The sequence below is a fragment of the Hipposideros armiger genome, unplaced genomic scaffold (assembly GCF_001890085.2).
Source record: "Hipposideros armiger isolate ML-2016 unplaced genomic scaffold, ASM189008v1 scaffold_170, whole genome shotgun sequence".
Classification (NCBI taxonomy): Eukaryota; Metazoa; Chordata; class Mammalia; order Chiroptera; family Hipposideridae; genus Hipposideros; species Hipposideros armiger.
The window spans coordinates 1,101,398-1,126,904 of record NW_017731520.1 but is presented as its reverse complement, the minus strand read 5'-3'; the positions used below and the strand labels follow the sequence as shown (position 1 = coordinate 1,126,904).

The 25,507-nt window shown below is 35.8% G+C and overlaps 1 protein-coding gene and 1 pseudogene across 1 annotated transcript in view; both read right to left on the bottom strand.

The window, feature by feature from the left end:
* Positions 1 to 7,208: 7,208 nt before the first annotated feature.
* Positions 7,209 to 9,038, bottom strand: LOC109387819 (nucleosome assembly protein 1-like 1 pseudogene; annotated as a pseudogene).
* The window catches only part of ZC2HC1A (zinc finger C2HC-type containing 1A), a gene marked incomplete at its 5' end in the record, with an annotated part of 38,449 nt that continues 21,539 nt past the window's right edge, over positions 8,598 to 25,507 (bottom strand). The window contains 4 exons of the mRNA XM_019651937.1: positions 8,598 to 11,024; positions 13,444 to 13,551; positions 23,043 to 23,142; positions 23,820 to 23,919. Coding sequence (XP_019507482.1) covers positions 10,859 to 11,024; positions 13,444 to 13,551; positions 23,043 to 23,142; positions 23,820 to 23,919 — 474 coding nt within the window. The remainder of the gene's footprint in view (positions 11,025 to 13,443; positions 13,552 to 23,042; positions 23,143 to 23,819; positions 23,920 to 25,507) is intronic.

Sequence of the window (25,507 nt, the reverse complement as noted above, 5' to 3'; positions counted from 1 at the left end):
GTTTTTATTTGCATTTCCCTAATGATTAGTGAGGTTGAACATTTTTTCATGTGCCTGTTGGCCATCTGTATGTCCTTTTTAGAGAAATGCCTCTTCATATCCTCTGCCCATTTTTTAATTGGGTTGTTTGTTTTTTTGGTGTTGAGTTGAATGAGTGTTCTATAAATTTTGGATATTAACCCCTTATCAGATATATCGTTGGCAAATATTTTCTCCTATTCAGTAGGCTGCCTTTTTGTTTTATTGATGATTTCCTTTGCTGTGAAAAAAAATTTTAAGTTTGATGTAACCCCATGTGTTTATTTTTTTGTAATATCTTTGTCTTATTTTGGGATCAGAGTAATAATGGCCTCATAAAATGTGCTTGGGAGCCTTCCCTCCTTCTGTGTTTTTTGGAATAGTTTGAGGAGAATAGGCATTAATTCTTTTTTGACTGTTTTGTAAAATTCACCTGTGAAGCCATCTGGTCCAGGACTTTTGTTTGTTGGAAGCTTGTTGATTGCTGACTCAATTTCTTTGGTAGTAATCAGTCTCTTCAGAGTTTCTGTTTCTTCTTGGTTCAGACTTGGTAGATTGCATGCTTCTATAAATTTATCCATTTCTTCCAGATTGTCAAATTTGTTGGCATATTTGTTGGCTCATAGTATTTTCTTACAGTTTTCTGTATTTCTGTGGTACCTGTTGTCACTTCTCCTCTTTCATTTCTGATTTTATTAATTTGGGTCTTCTCTCTCTTTTTCTTGGTGAGTCTGGCTAAGGGTTTGTCGATTTTGTTTATCTTTTAGAAAACCAGCTCTTGGTTTCATTGATTTTTTTGTATTTTTTTTTTGGTCTCTGTTTCATTTATTTCAGTCTTTATTATTTCCTTCCTTGTACTGCCTTTGGGCTTGTTTTGCTGTTCTTCCTCCAGTTCTCTTAGGTGTAAAGATAACCTGTTGATATGAGATTGTTCTTCTTTCTTTAGATAGGTCTGCATCGCTATGAATTTTCCTTTTAGGACTGCTTTTGCTGCATCCTATAGATTTTGGGTTGTTGTGTTTTCACTTTTGTTTGTCTTAAGATAGCTTTTGATTTCTTCCTTGATCGCAGTTTTGACCCCCTCCCTATTTAGTAGCACGTTATTCAGCCTCCATGTATTTCTGTGCTCTCCAGATTTCTTCTTATAATTGATTACTAGTTTCATAGCATTGTGGTCAGAGAAGGTGCTTGATATGATTTCAATCATCTTAAATTTATTGAGATTTGTTTTGTGCCCTAACATGTGGTCTGTCTTGGAAAATGTTCCATGTGCACTTGAGAAGAATGTGTATTCTGTTGCCTTGGGGTGAAATGCTCTAAACATATCGATTAAATCCAGCTGGTCTAAAGTGTCATTTAAGGCCACTGTTTCCGTGTTGATTTTCTGTCTGGAGGAGCTGTCCATTGGTGACAGTGGGGAGTTGAAGTCCTCTACTATGATAGTGTTACTGTTGATCTTTGTCTTTATGTCTGTCAAAATCTGTTTTATATATTTATGAGCTCCTATGTTGGGTGCATAGATGTTTACTAGGGTTATGTCCTCTTGTTGAATTGATCCTTTTATTATTATGTAGTGTCCTTCTTTGTCATTTATTGTGGTCTTCATTGTAAAGTCTATTTTGTCTGAAATAAGTATTGCTACTCTAGTTTTTCTCATTTCCATTTGCATGAAATATCTTATTCCATCCCTTTACTTTCAGTCTCTGTGTGTCTTTTGATCTGAGGTGAGTCTTGCTATGCATGGGTCCTGTTTTTTTTATCCACTCAACCACTCTATGTCTTTTGACTGGAGCATTTAGCCCATTCACATTTAAAGTGATTATTGATAGGTGTATATTTATTGCCATTTTGTTATTTGTATTTCTGATCTTTCTGAGTTAGCTTGTTTTCCCCTTTCTTCTGTTTAAAAAAGCCCTTTTAACATTTCCTGCAATGCTGGCGTGGTGGTAATGAATTCTTAAGCTTATTCTTTTCTGAGAAGCTCTTTTTCTCTCCTTCAATTTTAAGTGATAGCCGTGCTGGGTAGAGCAATCTTGGTTGTAGGCCTTTATTTTGGGTCACTTTGAAAATTTCCTGCCACTCCCTTCTGGCCTGCAGAGTTTCTGTAGAAAAGTCAGCTGTTAGTCTTATTGGAGTTCCTTTGTATGTAACCTGCTGTCTTTCTCTTGCTGCTTTCAGGATCCTGTCTTTGTCTTTAACCTTTGCCATTTTTACTATGATGTGTCTTGGTGTGGACCTGTTTGGGTTCAGCTTGTTTGGAACTCTCTGCACTTCCTGGGCTTGTATATCAATCTCCTGCACCAGGGTAGGGAAGTTCTCAGTCATTATTTCTTCAAATACATTCTCGATCCCTTGCTTCTTCTCTTCTCCTTCTGATATTCCTATGATGTGAATGTTGTTGCACTTGATGTTGTCCCGCAGGTCTCTTAAACTATTTTCATTGTTTTTTTATTCTTTTTTCTTTTTGTTGTTCCAACTGGGTGATTTCTGCTATTTTGTCTTCTAAATCGCTGATCCAATCCTCTGCTTCATCTAATCTACTGGTGATTCCTTCGAGTGTGTTCTTCATTTCAGTTATTGTATTCTTTAGTTCTAACTGGTTGTTTTCTATGATTGCTCTATCCTTCTTTATGTCCTCCCTAAGTTCCTGAAAAATTCTTATCATCAGTGTTCTAAACTCTGTCTCTGAAAGGTTGGATACCTCTGTTTCATTTAGTTCCATTTCTGGAGGCTTCTTCTGATCTTTTACGTGGGACATGTTTCTTTGTTTCTTCATTCTGGCTGTTGCCCTGTGATTTTTTCTATGTATTAGATGGATCACCTAGAAAAAAAGGGGGGGGGCTCTCTGCCCGCTTTAATCTGCAGACCACTTGCTCAGCAATAGAGAGACTCTGGGCGACTCAGCACCAGCTGTTGGGGGGAAGGGCTCAGTGTGTCATGCACCAGCCTCCCTCTCAGGCTTGCAGTGAGCTTCCTGCAATTAGCTGCTGTGTGCTCTGGAACCGTGCTCACTATCAAAAATCCTCACAGGTTGTTGCAGGCTGTCTGCTGCTGCAAAAAACCCTCTGTGGCCTGCGGAAGTGGGGGCCAGGCACCAGGGACTCAGGGTGCCCCCGGCAACACAGCTCTAGGTGGCAAGGCAGGCCCCCAAGGCACCACAGGATGTGGTCAGTGGCCCCCACCAAGTCAGAGCAGCATACACTCCTGCACAGGCACTCAGCCTGCACAAAGTCGCCAGGAAAGCCCCGGCCAAATCACTCAGGCGCACAGCTCACGGCCCAACACTCCCAGGAAAACTCCCAGTCTCAGCCTGTCCCAATCAGCCGCTCACAGATCAGGCCGAGCAGCCCGACAGCCAATCTCCAACCTGGCAACTCTGCACACGCTGTGTAGAGAGCAGGAACCTAAGGCGGCTATCACACTCCCACTTCTCAATGAGCAGCCTGTTGGAACCTGAGCAAGTCCGCCAGGCGTTTCCCTGGCTACGCAGCACAAGCAGTGCGGAGGGCCGCCAGGCGTTTCCCTGGCTACGCAGCACAAGCAGTGCGGAGGGTGGGGGGGTCCAAGGCCGCATGCGCGCGCGCGCACGCACGCACACGCACGCACGCGCGCACACCTGCGCCAATTCCATCAGCTCTGTGCGGTCTGAGACCTTGGCCTCTGTGGGAGGGCCCAGCCCTGAAAAAGCGGCACCCTCCTGTACACTACTGGTGTGCAAGCTCCACACCAGGGGGACAATGGTCCCCAAACCTCCAGCTCCCGTGTCAACGGCACTTTCAGTTCTTCCCGCAGGCTCCTGGGCTCCGCTCACACAGCTACTCCCTCCACCAGGAACCAGGTGAGTGCTCACCAGTGAGCGAGTCTGTTTGCCGGCTCCACTGGTTCTCTAACCGCCCTGAGCCACACCGAGTTGAGCAAAGAGAGTCCTCACTGTTTTCTCCTTCCAGCTATCGTAGAACTCTTCCCGGCAACGTAACTCTGGGGTGGTGAGCGCGGTGTGGGGCCGGAGGGTCTCGCCCCAACTGGAGGAGCCTCCCCACCGCTGAGGTGACCCTCACGGGGTTCGCCCTCTCTCTTCTCCACCCCTCCTACCAGACTCGATGTGGCCTCCTCTTTAAGTCCTTCATCTAGTGTTCTGTTCATCGAGTGTTCAGGGGACTTCCGAGGTTGAATGTTGTATAAATTGTTTGTAATTTTGATGTGATCCTGGGAGGCAGTTGGCACAGCGTCTGTCTATTCCGCCATCTTACCGGAAGTCAAAACAAATCTTTCTTTGTGTCCTAAGTTGTAATTGTCTGTTTACATATCAGCTTCTCCAGATAAATTATATCAACTTTTGGGCAGAAATGTAATCACATCTTATTTCTTTTGATTCTTAGCACTTCATAGAAAGCATATTTTAAGTGTTTGTAAGTATATTGCTGTAGCTTTGTGCATCTTACATTAGTTGGTATAACCACTTAATTATTTAAATAGACATCAGTCACTCTCATCTGTTACATAAAGTTAGAAGAGGACTGAAAAAGTATCCTTATCTTAAAGAGTATAACTTATACAACTAAGATGAAATATTAAAATAGTACAGGGTTATTTGCTAATGTGCATGAGTAATATGTTTGGGGTGTATAATTTTGCTAACAATATTGAGGTAAATATTAACTATTTCTATCAATTACAAGCACACTATTGCAGAAAATGAGCTAGACTAGGTTTGTAAGAAATCAACATGGATTAGTAAAATCACAGCAACAACAAAACCTACCTCTTATAAATCTCTGTAATTTCATGTTTTCCAAAAAAAATTCATACTGATATTGCTGAGAGGGCTTTAAGATAATAGAAGCTGGAAATATTATCCAAAAACACCCCCTAGTGGCAAAACAGTATATAACTAATGAGTATCCTGACAATAATATTTAAGTGAAAAAATTTGAAAAGGTTAAAAATGAGTGTGGCTGTCATTAACTTTGTCTTAATGATTCGCCACTGCTCTATTCAATAATATAGTCAGTTGGGAAAATCAACCTATCTTAGTACTAAAAATATACATACCATATAAAATACGTATACCTGCAAATAGACACAAGAGTCCTGGTAAGTCTGCAGCTGAGTACCTCTTCTATTATTTTTTTAATTCCCTGAGCTTCTACTCTGGTAGTACTGTTCACTCTAGCCTAAGGAAAATTGATTGCAAATTAAACATGTCTAATCTGATCGTATTTACTCTAGAGATAACAAACAACTCCTGTTTAAAATTTTATACATGATGGTCTAAACTATTAAGTACTCATAACAAATACTTTTGCTATTAAACTGTATATTACCTAATTAGAAAAATTAATGTTTATTATCAACCTTAACGTCACTAAAATTTTCAACTGCTTAATTTTATTGGCTGTGAAGAGAATGCTACTATGCCTAAAGAATCTTGTGACAAAACATATTTAGACTTTGAGGTAAAAAACTCTTGAATAAAATACCAATTTCTTTAACAATTGACCCCCCCCACACACACACACACAACCTGCCAATAAAAGAAGTTACTCTCTCATTTAAAAAGTATGTGTTTTGACTTTGAATATTTTTTTAATTAAATGCAAACTGTATTGAGGATTTCAAGTTACATATTTCAAATTTCCAAAATAGAACAGAACCATTGGAACTGGAGAGATGGCATAGATGAACACTGATATCCCTTGAAACTCCAACTTAATTATTAAGAGAACAATTCCTCTGCAAGCCACATCCCCTTTATATAACAAGAAGAAACAGTATCTCCCCCTTCACTTTGGCAATAGCTATATTTCCTAAAGAAATGGGGGGAAAAAGTAGTAGTTTTACTACTTGAAGTTCATTAAAAATGGAATTCTATCTTTAGATTAAAAAAATTTTTTTTAAGTTCAACTGTGTTCAAATGAGCTATGGGTACCAAAAAAAATCAATAAATAAATCAGCACAGAATGTCTAACCAAAGCAACCAAAATCATTTTGAAAATGAAGAGGGAAAACATAAGGTGCTTTCATGGCATAGTTTTTTCCTACTAACTATTGCAATTGGTTAAGGATTACCAGTAGTTAATTAAAATCTCAAAAGCAGAATGAATAGTTCTATAGAAATAACAAAATGTGTTCATATTCTAAGACCTCAATACTAAATTTTCGAAATGGACGCTTTATTGCCTCTAAAAATGAACGTAATGCAATTTTATTAAGTGCAGAAACTAAGCTGTCCTGTAATTAAAATTCAGTTAGTCCACTGTGTCAAAGCTTTTATGCTCACCACAAAAAATTAACAGTAATTAGCCGGAGGTATTTTAAATGTGGCTCTACAGTCTCAAATTTAATGGCATTCCCCCCCCATCCCTTAAAAATGGTCTTATTTCTATTTTAGTCCCATGATCTCCACAATATGGTTATAACTAAAATACCTAAAAACAATACTTGGACCTTTTGAAATGGTTATCCATCTACTTGTATTAAAAGAGGAGCCGCACAAAAGAGTGTTGCCTGACTAGATCTAGAATAAAGTACTTAACTTGTTTTCCAGTTTATTTATCAAATCCTATGAATAAAATGCTGACTATCACACTTGTGGTGCAAATAGGTCCAAATTATTGAGCTTTGAATAAGGTTGAGAAACATTTCATAAAATTTAACTTAATGTTCCTAACATGTCTGTGAGATAGTTATCAGTACTATCCATTTTAATACATAGTAAACAGAATATACTTTATGGGTAAATAATATACGTTAAAGGAAGAACTGAAATTAACCATAGAAGCCTGGGGCCCGCTCCCATTCTAACTAAGGGAAATACAACTTAACTTTTTAATCTTTCTTTTAAAAAAAATTACATCATTCAAGATTTTGTCTCATTTTTTACTTTCTTACTAGGCGATGCAGTGCACCTCTCCCAAAGTTGGCACCTTTTCTTCAATATGGTTTACTGAGCACCATGCTTAATTCAAGCTAGGGCTCTGCTTCTACCTGAATTAGTACAAAATTAAGACATTATCTTGTGAGAACTAAAATGATATTTGCCATTTTTATTTTAGGCTGCAAAAACAAAAACAAGCAAACATACGACAAAAACTGTGAACTAGGCTTGTCAAGTGATGAAAATTATCCTTTCCAGGGAAGCAGAAGGTAGACCAGTTGTAGGTTATCTTCAAGGCCACATCTGTCCTGCCTCACTGCTGCCTGTGCTCTGCTGGGTTTTGAACCTTCTTTGAATCATAGTCTGGACCATTTTCCTCACCTTCTTTTTCCCCTTCCCCATCTGCTGCTGCTGTTTCTTCTTCATCATCATCATCAGCATCATCAGCATCATCATCATCTTCTTCAATAGCTTCTCTAGTAAACTATAACACTGATCTTAGGATTATACACTCATGTAAAAGTGACCAGTTTCAAAGTCTGCAGCAAGGCTAGCTTCAGCAGCATCACCCAGAGCTCCCCTCTCGGGAACTTCGGGAGGGGCAAAAAAATAAAGAATCATTGGAGACTGATTTGGTCACAGTACGAACTGTCCCAAGTCCCTTGTGTTTCTGCTTTTTAATGGTTTTCAAGGTGACATTCTTTCGTTTTTCCCAATCTGTCTGGTGCCCTGTACAACCCATCACTTCTGGCCCATCAAAAGCAAAGGGATCAGAATCATCTTTTTCTGACCTCATCCTGTATCTTTGTCAACACCTCCTTTGTGAAGGTCACTGGGTTCAAAGTGAAATTCTAAGACAAAACTCATAGGCTGGATAGCATCTGAGAACTTCACTTTTATACTTTTCAAGTGCTTCACAACAGGTCTGTCATGTTCCCAAATCGTATCACTGAGCAAGTCAGCATTCCTAAAATCAACGAAAGTCCAGGAATTCCCATGCAGTCTTCTTTTTCCTCCTTTTTCTCATCTTCAATCTTGGCCTTTTTTTTCTGCTGCTTCGAAATTTCATCTTCCTCATCTGGTTTCCATTGACATTCTTCTTCTGTAAGTTCATACATGGCATTAATGATCTCAAATCGCTTCCCAAATAAAGGCTGATAGAGAACAGCATCCTTTATTTCAAGATCATGAACTTCCTCATAGAACTTGGCTTCTATCTGTGCACATTTAACTTGAAGGGTTTTGAGAGCATTCACTCACCTTTTACTACCCCAGGCAAGCTTTCAATGTATCCTGCTGGTGTTTCTACCAGCCGGTCAAGTCTTTCTTGAAGGACTGCGAGAATCTTAGGATTTCATCTGAACAGTCAGCTGATGTGCTTTGATTTTTGTTTCTTCACCAATTTCTTCTTCCTCTACTTCTTCAACATCATCCACATTTTGATTGAATTCAGGCTGCTCTTTGTTGTCGATGCCTGCCGTGTTGTAAGAACACCAAATACCGGTGGCCAGCACGGGGAGCCAGGCGGCCGGAGCTGTGTGGGCGGGGACTCGGAAGCAGCGGGAAAAACAGGAGGTGGCCCCGCGAGCACATGGCACTGAAAACGCTCGAATATTTCCTTTATATTTCTGTGTGTTCCTATCTTTCTACCTATGTCTGGATAAGGAAGACATCAATGAAAACCAACTAGCATTTTTTTTTTTTTGGTTTCATGTCTTTATTGAATAGGTTAAAAAATGAAAACATTATTTGTAATATAAAAACAGTGAACAAGAGAAAACAGCAGTCATAATAATCTTAGTTTTCCAAGCTAATAACTTTCGGAATGATATATAAGCAATTTTTACATTTTAATTTAAGCTTACAATCTTTTTTTAATTCTACCACACTGGCAAATACTTGTGAAAATAAATAAAAATAAAATAAATGCATAGATCTAGGAAAATTTCTTAGAAATTGAACTATTGCACAACAAATCAATGTGAGAATAATATATGCAAGTAATATAAAAAATGCATTTAAATACAATGTCATAACATGTTTCATAATTCGTGAATCTATTTCACCTACTTACTATATATAATAATCTCTGTGTTCTGGAATTGGATGATTTATTAACAAATTCATTTTCCAGGTAGTACATTATAACATTTACTTGCTAAAAAATTCAGTGAGACTCAAAACACGTGCCACTTTATTTAAGCTCATTTATTTACTCTTTCCTTGAGCAGACGAAAATTTATGTGGTCTTAAAAAACACTTGAAAAAAAATAGAACTCCATTCTAGATAAAACAAGAGTTAAAGTTCTTCATGTGATTGATAACAATTAGGACAATTAATGCAAGTAAAACGACAATTGCCATTACCATTAAGTTGATATCCCCTGCCTGAATGAAAAAATAAAGACTAATGAATAAAATTATAAAGTGTAAGCATAAATGAATTTCAGAGAAAACTATAAGCCACCAATTTCTACACTGATGCTTATAGTTGATCAAAATCATAAACAGGAAGCTAGAAATGGCCCATGAGAGCTTTGCTTGTACCTTACGATATGATCAAAGCTATTAGGTATGATTCAGCAGAAATTACTACTGAATTACTGAATGTGGCTGCACAAGCAGAGATCTAGTACTATATACTGTATTACACTGCGTGTGACAATGATCAAAAGCTGTATTTTAGCCAAAGTTAAAGAGATATACTTAAATTTTTGTGAATGTTTAATCACATAATAAGCAGGTATGCACTAAAGCAATGCATTTTCAGTACCTTGTCATGTGAATGGTGTTTCAACATTAAAAACTAAAAAGAAAATATGAGTAGGAAAAATTAGATATTCTCTTAACCTAGTCATAACTATATCTAACTACTTCAAGGGACTGAATTTGAATACTTTTACCTCTGTGCCCTGCACTAATGATTATTTACCCAAATTATTATTTATTAGGTGAGGCGATTTGTTTTAAAATCCATTAAAGTAATTTCTTCTACATTTAGATACATAGAAAAAAAACAGGAAAGATTTTGAAGGAAATTTCTGCATTTTTATATTAAATAATTACATTTCAAACTGTAAAAATGAAGTAGTAAATTAAAACTACTCTTTAGTCATGAGGTTATAGAAAGAAAAGTGAAACTTTTGAAGACGCAGTTAGAAGTAAAAAGGAATATAGTTTCAAATAATACATAGAGGTAAAAAAAAACATTCTGCTATAACTAGAATAAGATATATTTGTATTTTCAGCCGTGTGTCTCTGAAAAGGAAATTGCATTACGTTTTCAGAGAATGAGTAAAGATATTTAAATTATATAATTATTCATATACCTAGTTAAGGGTAACATAGACCTTAAGGTTTTTTTTTTCTATTTTTAAAATATTTATAAATTAACTGTTGAAGAGCTCTATAGGAAAATGACCTCACATAACTAATTGTAACTAAAAATATTCTCTTCAATTCCAAAATTCCAAGCATCCCATCCTACTATAGTAGATACCAATAATATGTGAAAATAGGCACCAATAATAAAAATGTTTGATTTTTTGCTCAAAGTAATAATCATCCTAAAGCGTGAGGGGGCGAGCACTAGAGTCTGAGGGTTTGTAGATGTGTACTTACTGGCTTTTAACGACAGCAATATAAAAGTAATACCTAAGTTAACGATTCCACTTGAAATTATTTTCTGACAGATAAGCAAATATTTCCTTGAATGGCACAGTTTGGGGTATCAGGTATTTATTATATACAGTATATGTACATATATATATACACACACACATACACACACACACACACACACACACACACACACACTACATAGCCAAAGGATTATGCTCCCAAAATTGCTGAAAAAAGTATTTTGAAGAATTTTAGCACAAAATAACTAGAGGAAGTGCTCTAGCTGGAAGCAGCAATAGTCATAAAATTCTGGACTTAGCTCTTTTTCTTTTGGGATTTTGTTTACAGAACCATTCTTCGAATGCCACATTCACAGCAGAACTTTGCCCATTCTACAGGATATTTCGTCCCACACTCATGGCAGAATTTTGGTAAGTGTCCAGATGAATTTCCTTCAATGCCTTTAATGTTCCCACCATTGAGTGAAGATATATAGTCTCCATCTGGCCTGGAGAAGTACAGGGAAAAAAAGAAACACAAAGTTCATTTCAGTTGTTTTCAACCCAGAACCCTGAGAAAAAAGGGCACACTAAGTATAACTAAAATTTTGCTTAATCTCATTTTTAATATTCTTCTCATTCAGATAAAAAAGAACCTCTTTTTGTAAATATAAAAATTCTAAAGGTTTTATTTGGCATTATATTTGTCCCTAGATAATGTCTTTAAATCTGTTCTCTAGTTCACTTCTCATCTATTGCTGTGTCTAAGCTACAATTTAAACGGTCGTTTGAATTTTTGTTTCTTTGCTTATGTTGAGTTCTGTTTGGTTCTTTCACAAAGGTGTTCAAATCTTTCTCTGATAGTATACTGTTGTTGTTTATGATTCCAATTCTTTCTCTTATCTCTCATTTCTTTACATACTTTAAACAGACTTATTTTATAAGCAATGTTTGATGATCTCAAAATCTTAAGTAATGGGCACTTGTGTCTGTTTTCTGCTCTCACTTGCGACTGATTGCTAGTTTCTTAGGATAGTTTGGAACTTCCGTGTGTGCCTTGTAAGTCAGAATTGTGAGCTCATGTTTGCTCTGAGAACCAGGAAGCCTGGGTTCAGAGCATTTCACACCCGTCGATTTGCTTTTGCTTTTACAGGCTCTGGGGGAGCTACTACACGGTCACTTCATAAGTTATGTGTCCAGTTAAGAATTTCTCAGAACACGCAGATATTGTACATTTAAACCTTAAACTCAGGTGAACATAAGCCTATAGTTACGAATGATCCGGGAACTCTCGCATTCTTCTGAGCTATGGCTGTGACAGACAAGTTTCCATGGGGTCTCTACTTCCTGGTTGATGGAATCTTTTTTCCTAATCCATCCTTTCACTGAGAGATAGATAACCTTTTGAATATTGTTGAGAAAAGGGTTAATGTGTCCCTTTCTGTGGACACATTTGGCATTGGGACAACTTCCTGGCTCTGTTTAACGAAACCCTATTAATGGTGGACTGCCAACTGTTTTTCCAGGTAACAGTACTTATACATAGTTGATTGAAACTGAACACATCCCTCAGGACAACCAGGACTGTTATAAGAGATATTGGTTCCCTCAGGGGACATAAAATTTCTAAACTGTTCCTACCACCACCTATGAGATCTTGTTCTCTCACACTTAAGCTGTCACTTGATGTTGCCCTGTCATTCTGTACTTCCGGTAAATAACTCCACGCCACATGTAACACTGTCATGTGAGTATCTCTAGCTGAGCCTGAGATGACCCCTCGGTGGGCATTTCAAGAGTCCTGACTTACAGCAGGAGGCATGGGGGAGGGGAAGGCAAAGCTGAGTTTCTAACACTGCATTTTGTGTGAGTCCAAGCAATCAACTCCTTTCTCCCACAATGACATTAAAACCCGAGCCTCTAAGTAGTGAAGATCAGTCCAAGTCTCAGCGCAGCTGCAATGTCAGGATTAAGTGATCAATCTGACCTCTAGCTTTATTTATATTTTTGTTTTATGGAAGTTTCCCTTTTCTAAGTATCTTGCTTCATGTACCTTGCCTTATATTTTTCTGGAATATTTTGTGGACTAACTTCACTCCTTTTTCACTGTTATGGTTTAATTCTCATGTTCCTCTTTCTAGTCTTCTTTCATTTTAAAAAAATATTGTATCGCAGTGTACATCATGAATTTATATACCTTGCCTTAAAACTTTTCTGGGGGGCTGGCTGAGTGGCTCAGTTGGTTAAGAGCTCGCTCAAGAGTTTGAGCTCTGAGCAACAGCGGTTCAAGTCCAGCCTGAGCTGAGCAGCCGCTGAGCTGCCAACAGGTAGCAGGATGGCTCAGCTAAAAAAAAAAAAAAAACAAAAACAACTTTCTGGAATAAGTTAGGATCTGTGTAAAAAATAAGTATCTACAACTGGGACAGTTTCATTATATGCTTCAAAACAGAGTGAATGTCAACATTACACAAATCTTGTGACAGGCTAGAAAGGGAAGTACATGGATAATCACAACCTCAGCGGGGGAGTTTAAACTAAAATGCTGCTGAAAATTGTAATAGTGGTTTAAAGAGTCTACTATTCAACTTGTAGAAGTAAAAATAACCATATTGCAGTTAAAAATAGATATAAAAAACACAAATGAAGTCAGTGCAATGGAACAAACTATCCCTGTGAATTTACAACAATAATTGTAAGGTATAGGAAAATATTATTTATGTACAAACTATTTCTTTAGTGTACAGCTTAAAAGCCAGATTAAATCATATAAAAAAGAAAAATCAGATTTTGCATAAAAGCCAGATACATATTTTTATAGGTGGTCATTGGAAAATTACATATATTTATTTTTAGTTTACTTATTAAACTAAATGTTATTTAGTTTACTTATTAAACTAGATGTTATTAAAATGTCAGAGCTAAACATACCTGGCCATGTAGCTCTCAGCATATGTTTTTCTTTTGCTTGTAAGTACGCTTGAGGCAGGATTTCGTGCCAAACTAGGTGGCGTGGAATTTCGAGGTTTGATGTTAGTACTAGAAGAAAGAGATGGCATAATGAAAAAGCATTGAATGGTAATCATTTATTTCTCAAATTGCTTATTTTTATGATTAAAAGTAATTAGAAACTGTTGACAAATAAAGTCAAAAGATTAAAATCCAAATAATTATTTTCAATATGAAAACAATGGTAGCTAATACTAAAGAGAAATCAAAGCATTTTGCATTTCCTAACATTATCCTGATGATATAAAAGATCAATTAAAATATGTACATATGCTTTACATGAAATTTGTAAGTTAATAAGTCTGAAAGGCTTCAAGATTTTTAAAGTTTAAAATCTACAGTTCCCTCAAATTAGAGATGTGTTTTGTTAAATGCCTATGAATGAATAACCATTAAATTATTTGTTAAGTGTATGAGCTATGCTAAAAGAAAATTAGCTAACGACTTTAAACATTAGCCAGCCTCTTTAGAGGCTAATAGTCAATTTTTGAGAGTCTATTGTGAGAAACAGCAACTAAAATAAATGGGTTAATATAATTTTCCCTTTAAAGGTTTAATTTCACCAACACACAGCCTGGCTATCTGGTATCACTGGAAGAGTTGTGGTTGGATCAAAGAAAACTTAGAAGGGTATAATGGTAAAAGTATAGGCTTTGGGGTTCTAATGAATCTGTTTTCAATTCCCAATGCTACTGACCAACTGGGTGACAGTGGTCACCCTCTCTGAGTCCATCATTACTTATCTTATAAGAGGTTACGAGATAAAAATTTTAATTTATATGAACATTTAGCACAGCTGAGAATGATAGTATCATTACCACTATGGTTGTTGCTACTATACAAGTTATAACCTTTATATAATGGTGCTTCCTACACTTGGTATAGCCACATCTCTAATTGCCTTTATATATGAACTTACTTAATCCTCATAATAACCCTATAAAGTAGGTAGACTTAATAACTCCGTTTTACAACAGAGGCAAAGGGCAGTCAAGTACCTTACCCAAGGTGACACAGTCAGTATGTTGCTGAACTAGGGGTCAGATGTTCGGTAAATTAGTTCCCTCCTGCTCTTTAGAGATTTACTTGAATCTTTTCATTTCAGAGATAAGCAATGTTATGTTAGATGAACAAGCAGAATGCTTTAAAAAATTTCTTTAGATTGGAAGTTCTTAAACTCTGGCTGAGATTCTTCCTACTCTACTTATATAGCAAAGACGGAGAGAGTTTCCTAGAATTTTAAATAGCTGCCTTGAAAATACATACTGGTAACACATCTACTGTTTTTCAAATGCCCACTACATGCCAAATATGATGCCAGGCACCATACATACTTCACTTTGTTTAATCTTCACAAAAATGCAGAAGATATACCCATTTTAAAGTTAAAGAGACTCATATTCAGAGAAATTAATTTGCTAAGCTATTGCATGATCAGATTACTTGAACTTGCATTTAACTGGGTCGTATTACGAATCTTATATTTAATATGCAATGCTATCATTCAAAGGGATGCTGCTTTGAATTGTTACTTTAAATTATTTCTAAACTTCTACAGAAATCACCTTGGTGTGTGAATGGGTTACTCCTGACCTCAAATGACCTTCAAATGGTCACTACAGGTCCATCTTGTGTATTCCACTCTACTTTTATTAGCCCCTCTGGGGATGTGGCAGAGCAGCTACAGGGCCTTTTTAGAAATTCAGTCTCTACACAATCATCGCCCAAGAACGGCAGGCAGCTCCTCCAGTGACAGTCATAAGGATAGGAAGGAAGCACATTTTATTGTTTGGCTGTAGAACAAAGTCCTGTTAGAAATCTTATCACTTTCACGTAATACGTACATAAGGTGTACAGATAATATAATACAAACACATCCACACATATCCACACACAACTTTACCATATCAATAATTTAAAGTTGTTCAAATAATTAGAAAATTTTAAAAATTAGAGAAAAAAAATAAGATTATAAATAATAGCTGCCATTATTAAATGTCAATCAGGTATTTTCAGTAACATCTCCTAAGAAGCAGGACCTAAATGTCAAGGACCGTTCTTAGAGATTGGGAAGCACAGGCCTGATCTGTACTTGAAACATGTCCGACTCACAGGTGAACACATTTTTCTTCCTGGCCTGAGTCTGAAAAGTGCAATCTGGCCATTACAGTTCAAGAAGCTATAAAAGAAGGTTTACTGTTAGAATTGCATGTAATATAGCTTCCTGTTAGTCAGAGTTTCATGCAGTCATAGTACAAAACAGAAAAATGGCTTATGGCACAGATTCTTCCTTCTAGGATTTATCATTAACTACCTAAAAAAATCATGGCTTGCTGCTAATATCTTCGAGGCTTCTCCCATCTTTATTTTATTGTATATCTAGTTAAATTTATTATTACTTTCCATACATGGTAAGAGAATGTTGTAGTAGGCCTTGGTTTAAAAGTAAACTAAGTGTACTGCTTAAAAATATATTTTTCAACTTTAATAAGTAACTTATTAGGCCCTACTTCCATCACTTTAAAAATGAGAGGCCTAGGCTTGTACTAGAGCCCAATCTAGTAAACCTTGAAGACTTATGTGGAAGAGTTCCAAAACGACGGCCATATCTTTCCCCTATTTTACGTGGAATTTATAACCATCTACAAAAAGACTGAGGATCCCTGGGTTAAATGTTTTCTAGGATCTTTTCTCCCCTGCCTTTATATATGGCATAATAATTCCTATACTCTTCTTTTCAGAAGTATTACTCCTAAAAAAAGCTTCTTAAAAAAATAACAATTATTGAAGGTGACTACTATTTCAACCCTCTAAAAATCAGAATTTAATGGAATAAAATGTATGCTCTAAAAAAGCTTCAGGACAATAGAAATGTTCACCAAAAATCAAAGTGTTTTAAGTCCTAGAGGATTATTTAGCCTTCTTGACTTAAAAACAATTACAATAAGATTTTTTTTAAGTATAGGAATATACGAGTTTATAGTATTCCATTATATAATGCTTTTAAGGAAATATCTGAAAAAGATTAACCAAACTGAGTTACAAATACTTACTTGTAAATGGGTAACAACTCATGTCTTTTGATGGCACTGTATGATTTTGTATCACTGTCATACAAGCTTTGCACATGTCTTCCAGTTCGAAGTGGAGGGCCTAACTTGTCCATCTTACTATTAAAATATATAAAGGTGTACCCATAAGGAGATTGCTATTGTTTGCTTCTCTATATAATATTTTTTAAATGACATTATTCTGGTTCATCAGAACCACCCCACTACTCCCCTGCCCCCCCAAGCTCTTAATTATCTGACTGCCAGGGTAAGGACTATCCACATAAAGGCCACACGCATACATAGCAGGACAATGAAATCAATGAAGACAATTAAGACGAAAACTGTTTCAAGTAAAATTTGTGAAGCTAGGAGTGAACTGAACGTTGTTATTCTAGTAAATAAGACAGATCTGACGCTTGTTACAGAGTTCCCCAATAATCTCATTGTTTCCCTTCCCTGAATTCATAGAACTTTCTCTTTTTTCTTCTTTATTACTTTACTTTATCATTTCCCCAGCCATTTTAAAATTCCAAAAATAAGAAATCAAATAAATACTTATATCTTTACCCAATTTGACTTTCTAACAAAGAATGGCTATTTCTGAAATTTATCCAGAGAAAAAAATGTGATCCTATGTGAACAAAATGGTTGGTAATTGTGAAAAATTGCATGTAAAACTGTTAAGAGGCCAGGCCATAAGTAAAAAGGATTTCCACCTAGAGAATAATGGAAGAATTGCTGGTTTGTAGATATTTCATTGTTTTACATCAACCACATAACAGAATCTCACATACATGTACTATCACCAACCAGTGTGCATTCATAGTAGGGAGCCGGGATGAAATCAGGAGAACTATCTTAAGTGACTATTGAATAACACATCACTGCTTGTTCACTTTAAAAGTACCGTATTTGCCGGCGTATAAGACGATTTTTTGGCCCTGAAAAATATGCCTCCAAGTGGGGGGTCGTCTTATACGCCAGGTACACTTCAGATAGACTGCCCATAGTGCTTGCCCCGTGCCATAGTGGCCTCCCGATGCCCGCCCACTTCATTCCACATACCGTTCAGGCATCAGCAGCGCTGCTGGGTGTATGCTCGGCTGTTATGCGATTTTGCTGTTATGCGATTTTACCACACTCGCAAAATCGCACACAGCCGACCATATAACAAACTCTGTATTTTGAGTGGAAATGTTAGGGGGTCGTCTTATACGCCGAGTCGTCTTATACGCCGGCAAATACGGTACGTTCTTTTTAAGGAATGCTGGTTTGCTCATTCATTCTTCCACATGTTCACTGGCTGGATAAACCCTGAGCACCTGCCATGTGTCAGGCACTGTGCTCCTTCCTGGAGATAGAGTGGTGCCTAAAACAGACGCGATGCTTGAGTTCTCATAGTTCAGTGTCTAAAAAGAATCTGGGCATTTCTCTAGATTATAAGGGTCTCTAAGGAGGGGCATATTTTATACATTTTTATGTTCTTTGATACCATGTATAATGCAGGTGTTTTGTTGTAAAAGTTGTTATTAATACTTTGCAGGTGGTGATGTTTATGTTACATTATTTAAAATATTTTAAAGTCTTAAAAATGCCTTCATTAAATATATATATGCATATATATAAAACAATTTGTAAGATGTTTGAGATTAACTCTGATGATTTACTTTATATGTGAAAGACTACTGGAAAATTTGCCTATTTGGAATTTAAATAAGTTTTTCTTTGAATTGTTTCACAATTACCAAAACATTATCATTCCCACAGTTACCTTAACGACCTGTATCTGTGGATTTGGAATAAGGAATAAAATATTTTATTTTCTTTCTCAGGAAAAATGTTACTAAAATTAAAATTTAGAAAAATTTAAACTACATTTTTAAGATGGGTTCCTCTAATACAGTAAGAACTACTCAAATTTTACATATGATACAACAAAGTTCAATTTCAGAAACAAGATGTGTAAAATCGAATAAAAATCTAAAAGTAATTATCCAAAGGGAATCGTCCATATATTCCATATGAGAGGATTGCCAGTATTTTCAGATTTTTTGAAAACATAATTGAAAGTCAGGTTCCAATGATGATTTATTGTGCCATATACCTGTGTTATAAATTTAACTCAATTGCTCTATCTCTCTTGCTATCTATGTATATGTATATGTGTGTATTTATATATATATATATATATATATTTACAAATATATATAAAATACACTTTTGTTTTATAAATATATAAATATATATATATATAAATTTTATAAATATATAAATACAATAAATAAATTGTATTCATATATAAAATAGAATTCAGATGTTGCTTAGGCTAAATGTAAGTAAATGTTATTTTTAAACTAAAGATCACTTAAACTTATGTTGCGCTATAATTTGCTACTTTATACAATGCTGATATCAAGGTACTTATAACCATACAAAAACTAAATTTGTAAATCTCAATAGTAATCAAGATTCTACATATATAAAAATTTATACATATAAATACAAGGTTAGGCAATTAAGTTTGAGAACTTGTTGCAACGATGTTGCTAACTTTTTTTTATATCAAAGGGATTATTCATTATGAATTTGTACCAACTGGACAAACAGTTAACCTGGTTTACTATTTGGAAGTGCAGAAAAGGCTGCATGAAAAAGTTAAACGACCTGAACTTTTCACCAACAATTCATGGCTCTTGCATCACAACAATGCACCAGCTCACACAGCACTGTCTGTGAGGGAGTTTTTAGCCAGTAAACAAATGACTGTATTGGAACACCCTCCCTACTCATCTGATCTGGCCCCAATGACTTCTTTCTTTACCCAAAGATAAAGGAAATATTGAAATGAAGACATTTTTATGACATTCAGGACATCAAGAGTAATACGATGACAGCTCTGATGGCCATTTCAGGAAAAGAGTTCCAAAACTGCTTTGAAGGGTAGACTAGGTACTGATGTTAGTACATAGATTCCCAAGGGGAGTACTTTGAAGGTGACCGTAGTGATATTCAGAAATGAGGTGTGTAGCACTTTTTCTAGGATGAGTTTGGGAACTTAATTGTCCAACCTCCTATATTATACTAAGGTGCCAAAAAAATGAATAGATATTTTACGAGATGTTAACACTGGTCAACGTTGCTCAAGCAGTAGTATGCAGTAATCAGAGGTGTCTGGACGCTGATGGGAACCACTTTGAGCACCTCTTGCAATTGCAGAAGTCAAACATGACTTGTACTCATCTTTTGTTATCAGTATATCTTAATACAGTTTTTACCTTTCTTAAAATGTGTATACATTTTTTGGCACCCTCTGTACATATATCTAAATATATACATATAAAATCTTGATTACACACATATTTTTAAATACCATGTAATGAAAGTCAATGTTGGGGTAACTAAATAAATTTTTAAAGTATTAGTTTGTGAAAGAAGAACTTTCTCTAAACCACGCAGACCGTAAGATGTAACTGATCATTTCTCATGTAGCATCTTCACATTTACTTCAGAGAACATAAGCACGTACTTGCTCATGTCTCCTTTTTTATCAGACCCCTTATTTCTGTGCCTCAACCTCCAGTAGCACTAAAGATAAGTCAGAGCAGCAATAAGATGAAGGGAAATTTGGGGGGAAAAAATTGAAATCTCTGCAAAAGTGATGATATTATCTAAGGGAATTTAAAGGCTTCAACCTATGTTCAATTTCTGTGTTAAGAACTTAAAGCTCCTTACGTGCAATCTGTTGCTCCAAAGTAAACTTGTTTTTACCAGTAACTGAACTGAAAAGCTTTGAAATTTGATATGTTAGCTATTGAAAATCATCAGCTGAAATATCCATTTAAGCTGGTAATTAACCATTAAGAAAACACAATTCTTAAAGCATGACTGTGTGAACTTTGTGACAATTCAAATGTGGCAATATTTATTTAAAAGCCGTGTTTCATCATACTTCTAAAATCTCCTAGGATTAGAGGTAGTCATCTTTTAGAATAAGGAGAAAAGTTCCATTGGGTGTATGTTTTACTTTAAAAACAAAAAATTGGTTGACCCACAAAATTGCTGAGAAATTAATTTTCAAACATGAGAATTATCCCAAGTATACAGGGAATTTTTCCTGTAGTATGACTCCAATATATGCTAAATATTACAGACCACTGGCATGCATGACTAAAGCTGACCACAATAAAGATTATGTATATGCCAGTCACTGAAATTATCCCATTTTACTAATCTCAGAAGAGGCTCAATTTCTTGAACATTTCAGCTAATTCCTTTTCTCGATCCTGCATCATCTGTCAGTAGAAATAATAGTTGCCACACAAACTTCACGTAATTATTCCATTAGTACCAAGACCATAGCTCTGTGATGTGCCAATAGGTTGACAAATGAGGGATTTAATTTATTAATTCATTACTTTTTTCATTTCTGTGTCAAAATTTATTTTGCCTAGATGCTGGGCATTATACTACATTTTGTAGTTACACATGCAAGCAAGGCGGCATGCACAGCTTTACCGTCACAGAGCCTACAACCCAAAGGGAAGCAAACAGATCATTACCTCAATAATTCCAAAAGAGGAGTGCAGTCTGCCACTACACAGACAGCTATGAATGGTCCTATTTAATACAGTAATACAGTAATGTTCCAGTTAATATAGTAATATGTTAGCCAGAGGCAAACACCACTGCTGTCTTCCCAGTAGCTACAAACACTCCTTTAACATGTAAGGATCATGTATAAATGGACAATCGGGATCTGAACAGTTGTGTTTGACAGTTTTAATATGATGTGGGAGAACCAGAAATTGTAAATCTTCATGACATTATAAGCAGTACATAATATAAAATTATGGGCTCAAAATCTTTGCTTGTTAATAAAAGCATATTTTCTCCTCAGGATGATGTACATTGCTACATACACTAGAAACTAACATGAACTGCAATTCTCTGTGATATGGTTAAAAGGGCTTTGTAAAGTTAAAACACATGGTTACGTCTATCTTTATGAAAGTCAACTCAGTAGAGAAAAAAAGTCAAGTCAGTTTTTATCACTGGAAGATGAGAACCTTTTGCTTTTCAACTACCTGTTCTACTGATAACCTCTCTCTTTCTTAAGGCTCGTCTGTCTCTTCTTTTTGGAAGCACACCAAAAAGAAACAAACAAACACAAAACATTTAACTAATTAGATCTTGTTAGTTGATTTTTTTCTGTTTCCTACGAGAATTAAATTCCTTTTAGCTCTTGCACTTTCTACATAATCCAAATTAGGAAACAAAAGGCAACTACTCTTATCTGATGTATACCCTCGTCTGTATTTCATACATAAAAACTAAAATAACAATCTATACAAACTAAAAATAATATTCTTAAAGTTGATAGTTCCTAAATCAACTTAATCAGTATTTCTAAAGATATAGACATAAGCCCTTACTCTAATGGTCATGTAGTAATCCTATTTTCTGATATCAAAATGGAAGAGAAAGTGAGTTTCCACTGGAATAGGAAGATTTCTATTAACATCTATTAATTAACATCTATTAACTTCTATCAGTCTCTAGTGTTATCAACAATTTTCCCACATTAAAATAATTGTTGAAAGCTTAATTGTGCTACTTTAGTGAAAGCCATGTATATAAAATTGTAGAAAGATAAAAAGTACTTTAAAAATATTAAATAAAAGGAAAAGAATCACCCACTATTAAAGGCATTTTTGCCTTTTTTGTCTACACGTATTTTCTAGTTTCTATCCTAGCAAACATGGCGTTTGTATCCTATATTCCTCTTGTTATAGCAGAACCATCCTATTAAAATTTATATATATTTTATGGTTGCATAATATCCCTTTATAGATTTTCAAAATTTGCTCCTCAAACAAAGTGAGACATATTAGGTGATTTTATATGTTTTACATTATAATAAAAACACCTGAAAAGAAACCAATGTTTAGAGCCAAAGATAGCCCAATCTGGATCCTGCTTCTAACTCTTAACACCTGTGTGGCTTTGAGTAAATCACTTTGCTTCTGAATCTCTCATCTCCTGGTAATGGGGTGGTTTTAATAAAATTATATGTAAAATGTCTAGCACAGTGCCTGACACATAAAGTTTGATGAATTATGGTTATTACAAAAACCTTGTATATTTCGAATGATTTCCTTAGACTAGATTCTGAGTAAAATCATTCAATCAAAAATATGTTTTTAAGACTTGATAAATGCCACCCGATTTTCTTCTAATATTGTTATACTAATTTAGACCATCAATAGCAGTGATTTTGTTTCTGACCAGCATTATGTTAAAAGACAAAAGAACTTAAAAAGAAAATTAAGGTTAATGAAAATGCCAATTATTCAAGCAAAATAAAACCTTAGTATTTTATGTATATGCATACACACACACACACACACACACACACATATATATGCATATATATACATATCTAATAAATTAAGTTCAATGTAGACTTACCCTGCATGAGGGGGTGCTATGCCTTTATGGGAGGGAGATAAGGTCTGAAGTTTATTTCCCAAGGAGCTGCTAACTGAAGACACTTTACCTGAAGGCACACCTTGCAATAAAAAAGGTATTAGTTTTAATGACACTCTGAAAAAAAAAATCACATAAAACAGAGCATCTGACAGGGACAACAATGCATTAGTGGCAATAAATTAAAACAAGTTATTTTTTAAAAAATGAAGTTTCCAAGGCACAACATATGTTACAGCATCCTTCATTTCTAATTTCTATATTTCTAACAAATGGCATACAAATAAAGGTACAGTTTAGTGGTCAATATCTTTTTCAAACCATTAAACATGTGTCTATTAAGTATAATTGTCAAATTCAGACTTAGGTAGAAATGAGGGAAAAATACTCTGGTCAAAGAATCAAAAGAACTTGGATGACTATTCTGAACAGATATTATATCAATACATCAAGAATACACATTTAAGCTAAAAAAAGAACTATAAAATATCTAAAGTAGAAGCTATTGAAAGTTACATTTTTTTTTACCCAGAAATAATTACTTATCCTCCCTATCTCTTGCTAATTATAAATCTATTTTAATAATTGAGAATAGAATACCATATTCCTTTCCTTCTCTACCAACACTGTTTATAACCAAAAAAAGAGAAAGAGAAGGAGAGAGAAGAAGGAAGGGAGGGAGGGAGGAAAGAAGGGACGAAAGGAGCGAGGGAGGAAGGGAACGAGGGAGGGAGGGAGCTGTTGTGCGCGGCTGGTTACCTCCAATGCTCTTGCTCACGCCACTCGGCTGCGGTAATCGTGAAGATCCTGGTGTAGATCCAGGAGAATTGGACTTTTTAAGTGCAGGCGGCGGCTTATACTAAAGTAAGAAAAATAAAATATTTTATCAACATATTTGGTCATGGATTGTAAACTAGTATTTCAAAAGCTCACATTCCCTTAAATGAGCGTTCTTTTTACTAGCCACTGAGCGACCCACACTGAGAAAGAGTAGGTTAAAATATGTCACCCCAGAGAGAGGTTTGCCAAAACATGTTCCCTCTCAAAACTGGTGACGGAAAGTGAGGCTCAGATGTCTCACTGCTAAAATAAAATAAGAGCAACTGTTGCCAGTTCATATGGGGGGGGAAAAACACCGTTTAGTCAAAAATATTTCCTCAATGGTACATGTTTAAACTCCAAGCAAATATTAACAGAAAAAACTTAGAAACATGTGTGATGCTCTCAGTGGTGCAGTTTTAAGGGTCAAGACTTTTACATGTTTCTGGTTGTGATTTTATATTTCATATACGTAATCCAGCCATAGTTCCTGATAAAAATGTGTAACATTACGTATCAGTCTGGACAAGTTTTACAATAGCTGCTATTTAGATTTCCCCAATGTGAAGAGAAAGAGCTAATTCTGGCATCCCTATCCCACCACATCATGTCAGATGAATGGGATATGGGTTGAGAAAAGATAGGGTATTTCAGCTTATCTTGTTTATTTTTATTTTTTCTCCACTCTCTAGAGGGATAGCATTACTCATTTTCTTTTACTGTCACTTCGAAGCAAAATTTTGCTCAGTACTGAATACAAAAATATATCTCATTAATCACCTGCTCCAATATAAAGAAAGAAACATGCTCAGAATTACACCCCAACTCAAGAACAGAACAGGAATTAAGTAAGACTCATGCCACGTCAGGTCTAGCCCAGTGCTTCAACTGTAAGGTCATTATTGTGCTTTCATGTGCCCTTGAAACTTAGCCTCATGCACTATTTCGACTGCTCAGTACTTCATGGGAAAACTGGTTTTAACCTAATTTTCATAAATCAAATCATACTTTATACCAATAATCAGAATAAAATTAATCAAACATTACATTTGAAATTCAGTTATGTGACCTTAAAAATCTTGACAAAAGGGACACACACACACACACACACACACACACACACACACACACACACCATGCACATTTGGAACTATTATGCCAGAAACTGGAATTTGTTAAGCACCTGGGAAATAGAAAACCTTCAGTAACTATCTGTCAGATGAACAAATGACTAGAAGACTTTGGAGATGAGCCATACAAAGACAGTTTCTTGGAAAACCTAAGAGCTGTTACTGGCTTCAAAGGGCGTCTGTTAGTATCAGTCTCTCCCACTAAAATATCAATGGAGACATTAGGAAAGATTTTAAAACTAACAATGATTTGTCCAAATGTCAGACATGTCTACTAAAAATATGGTCCATAAAACCGGACTAAAATTGAAGACCTGCTCATTTGTGCTAATTACCAAAACAGCAAAACGACCAGCATAAACAAAGGGTGCCTGTGCAGCGTATCTCACACGGAGCGGCCAAGCCCCGAGGCTGGACTCAGGCAGCCTTACATACCAGGGACTCAAGATTTTTATGTACATATTAGAATTTAGTAGTAAGCAAGTGGCTTACAAATAG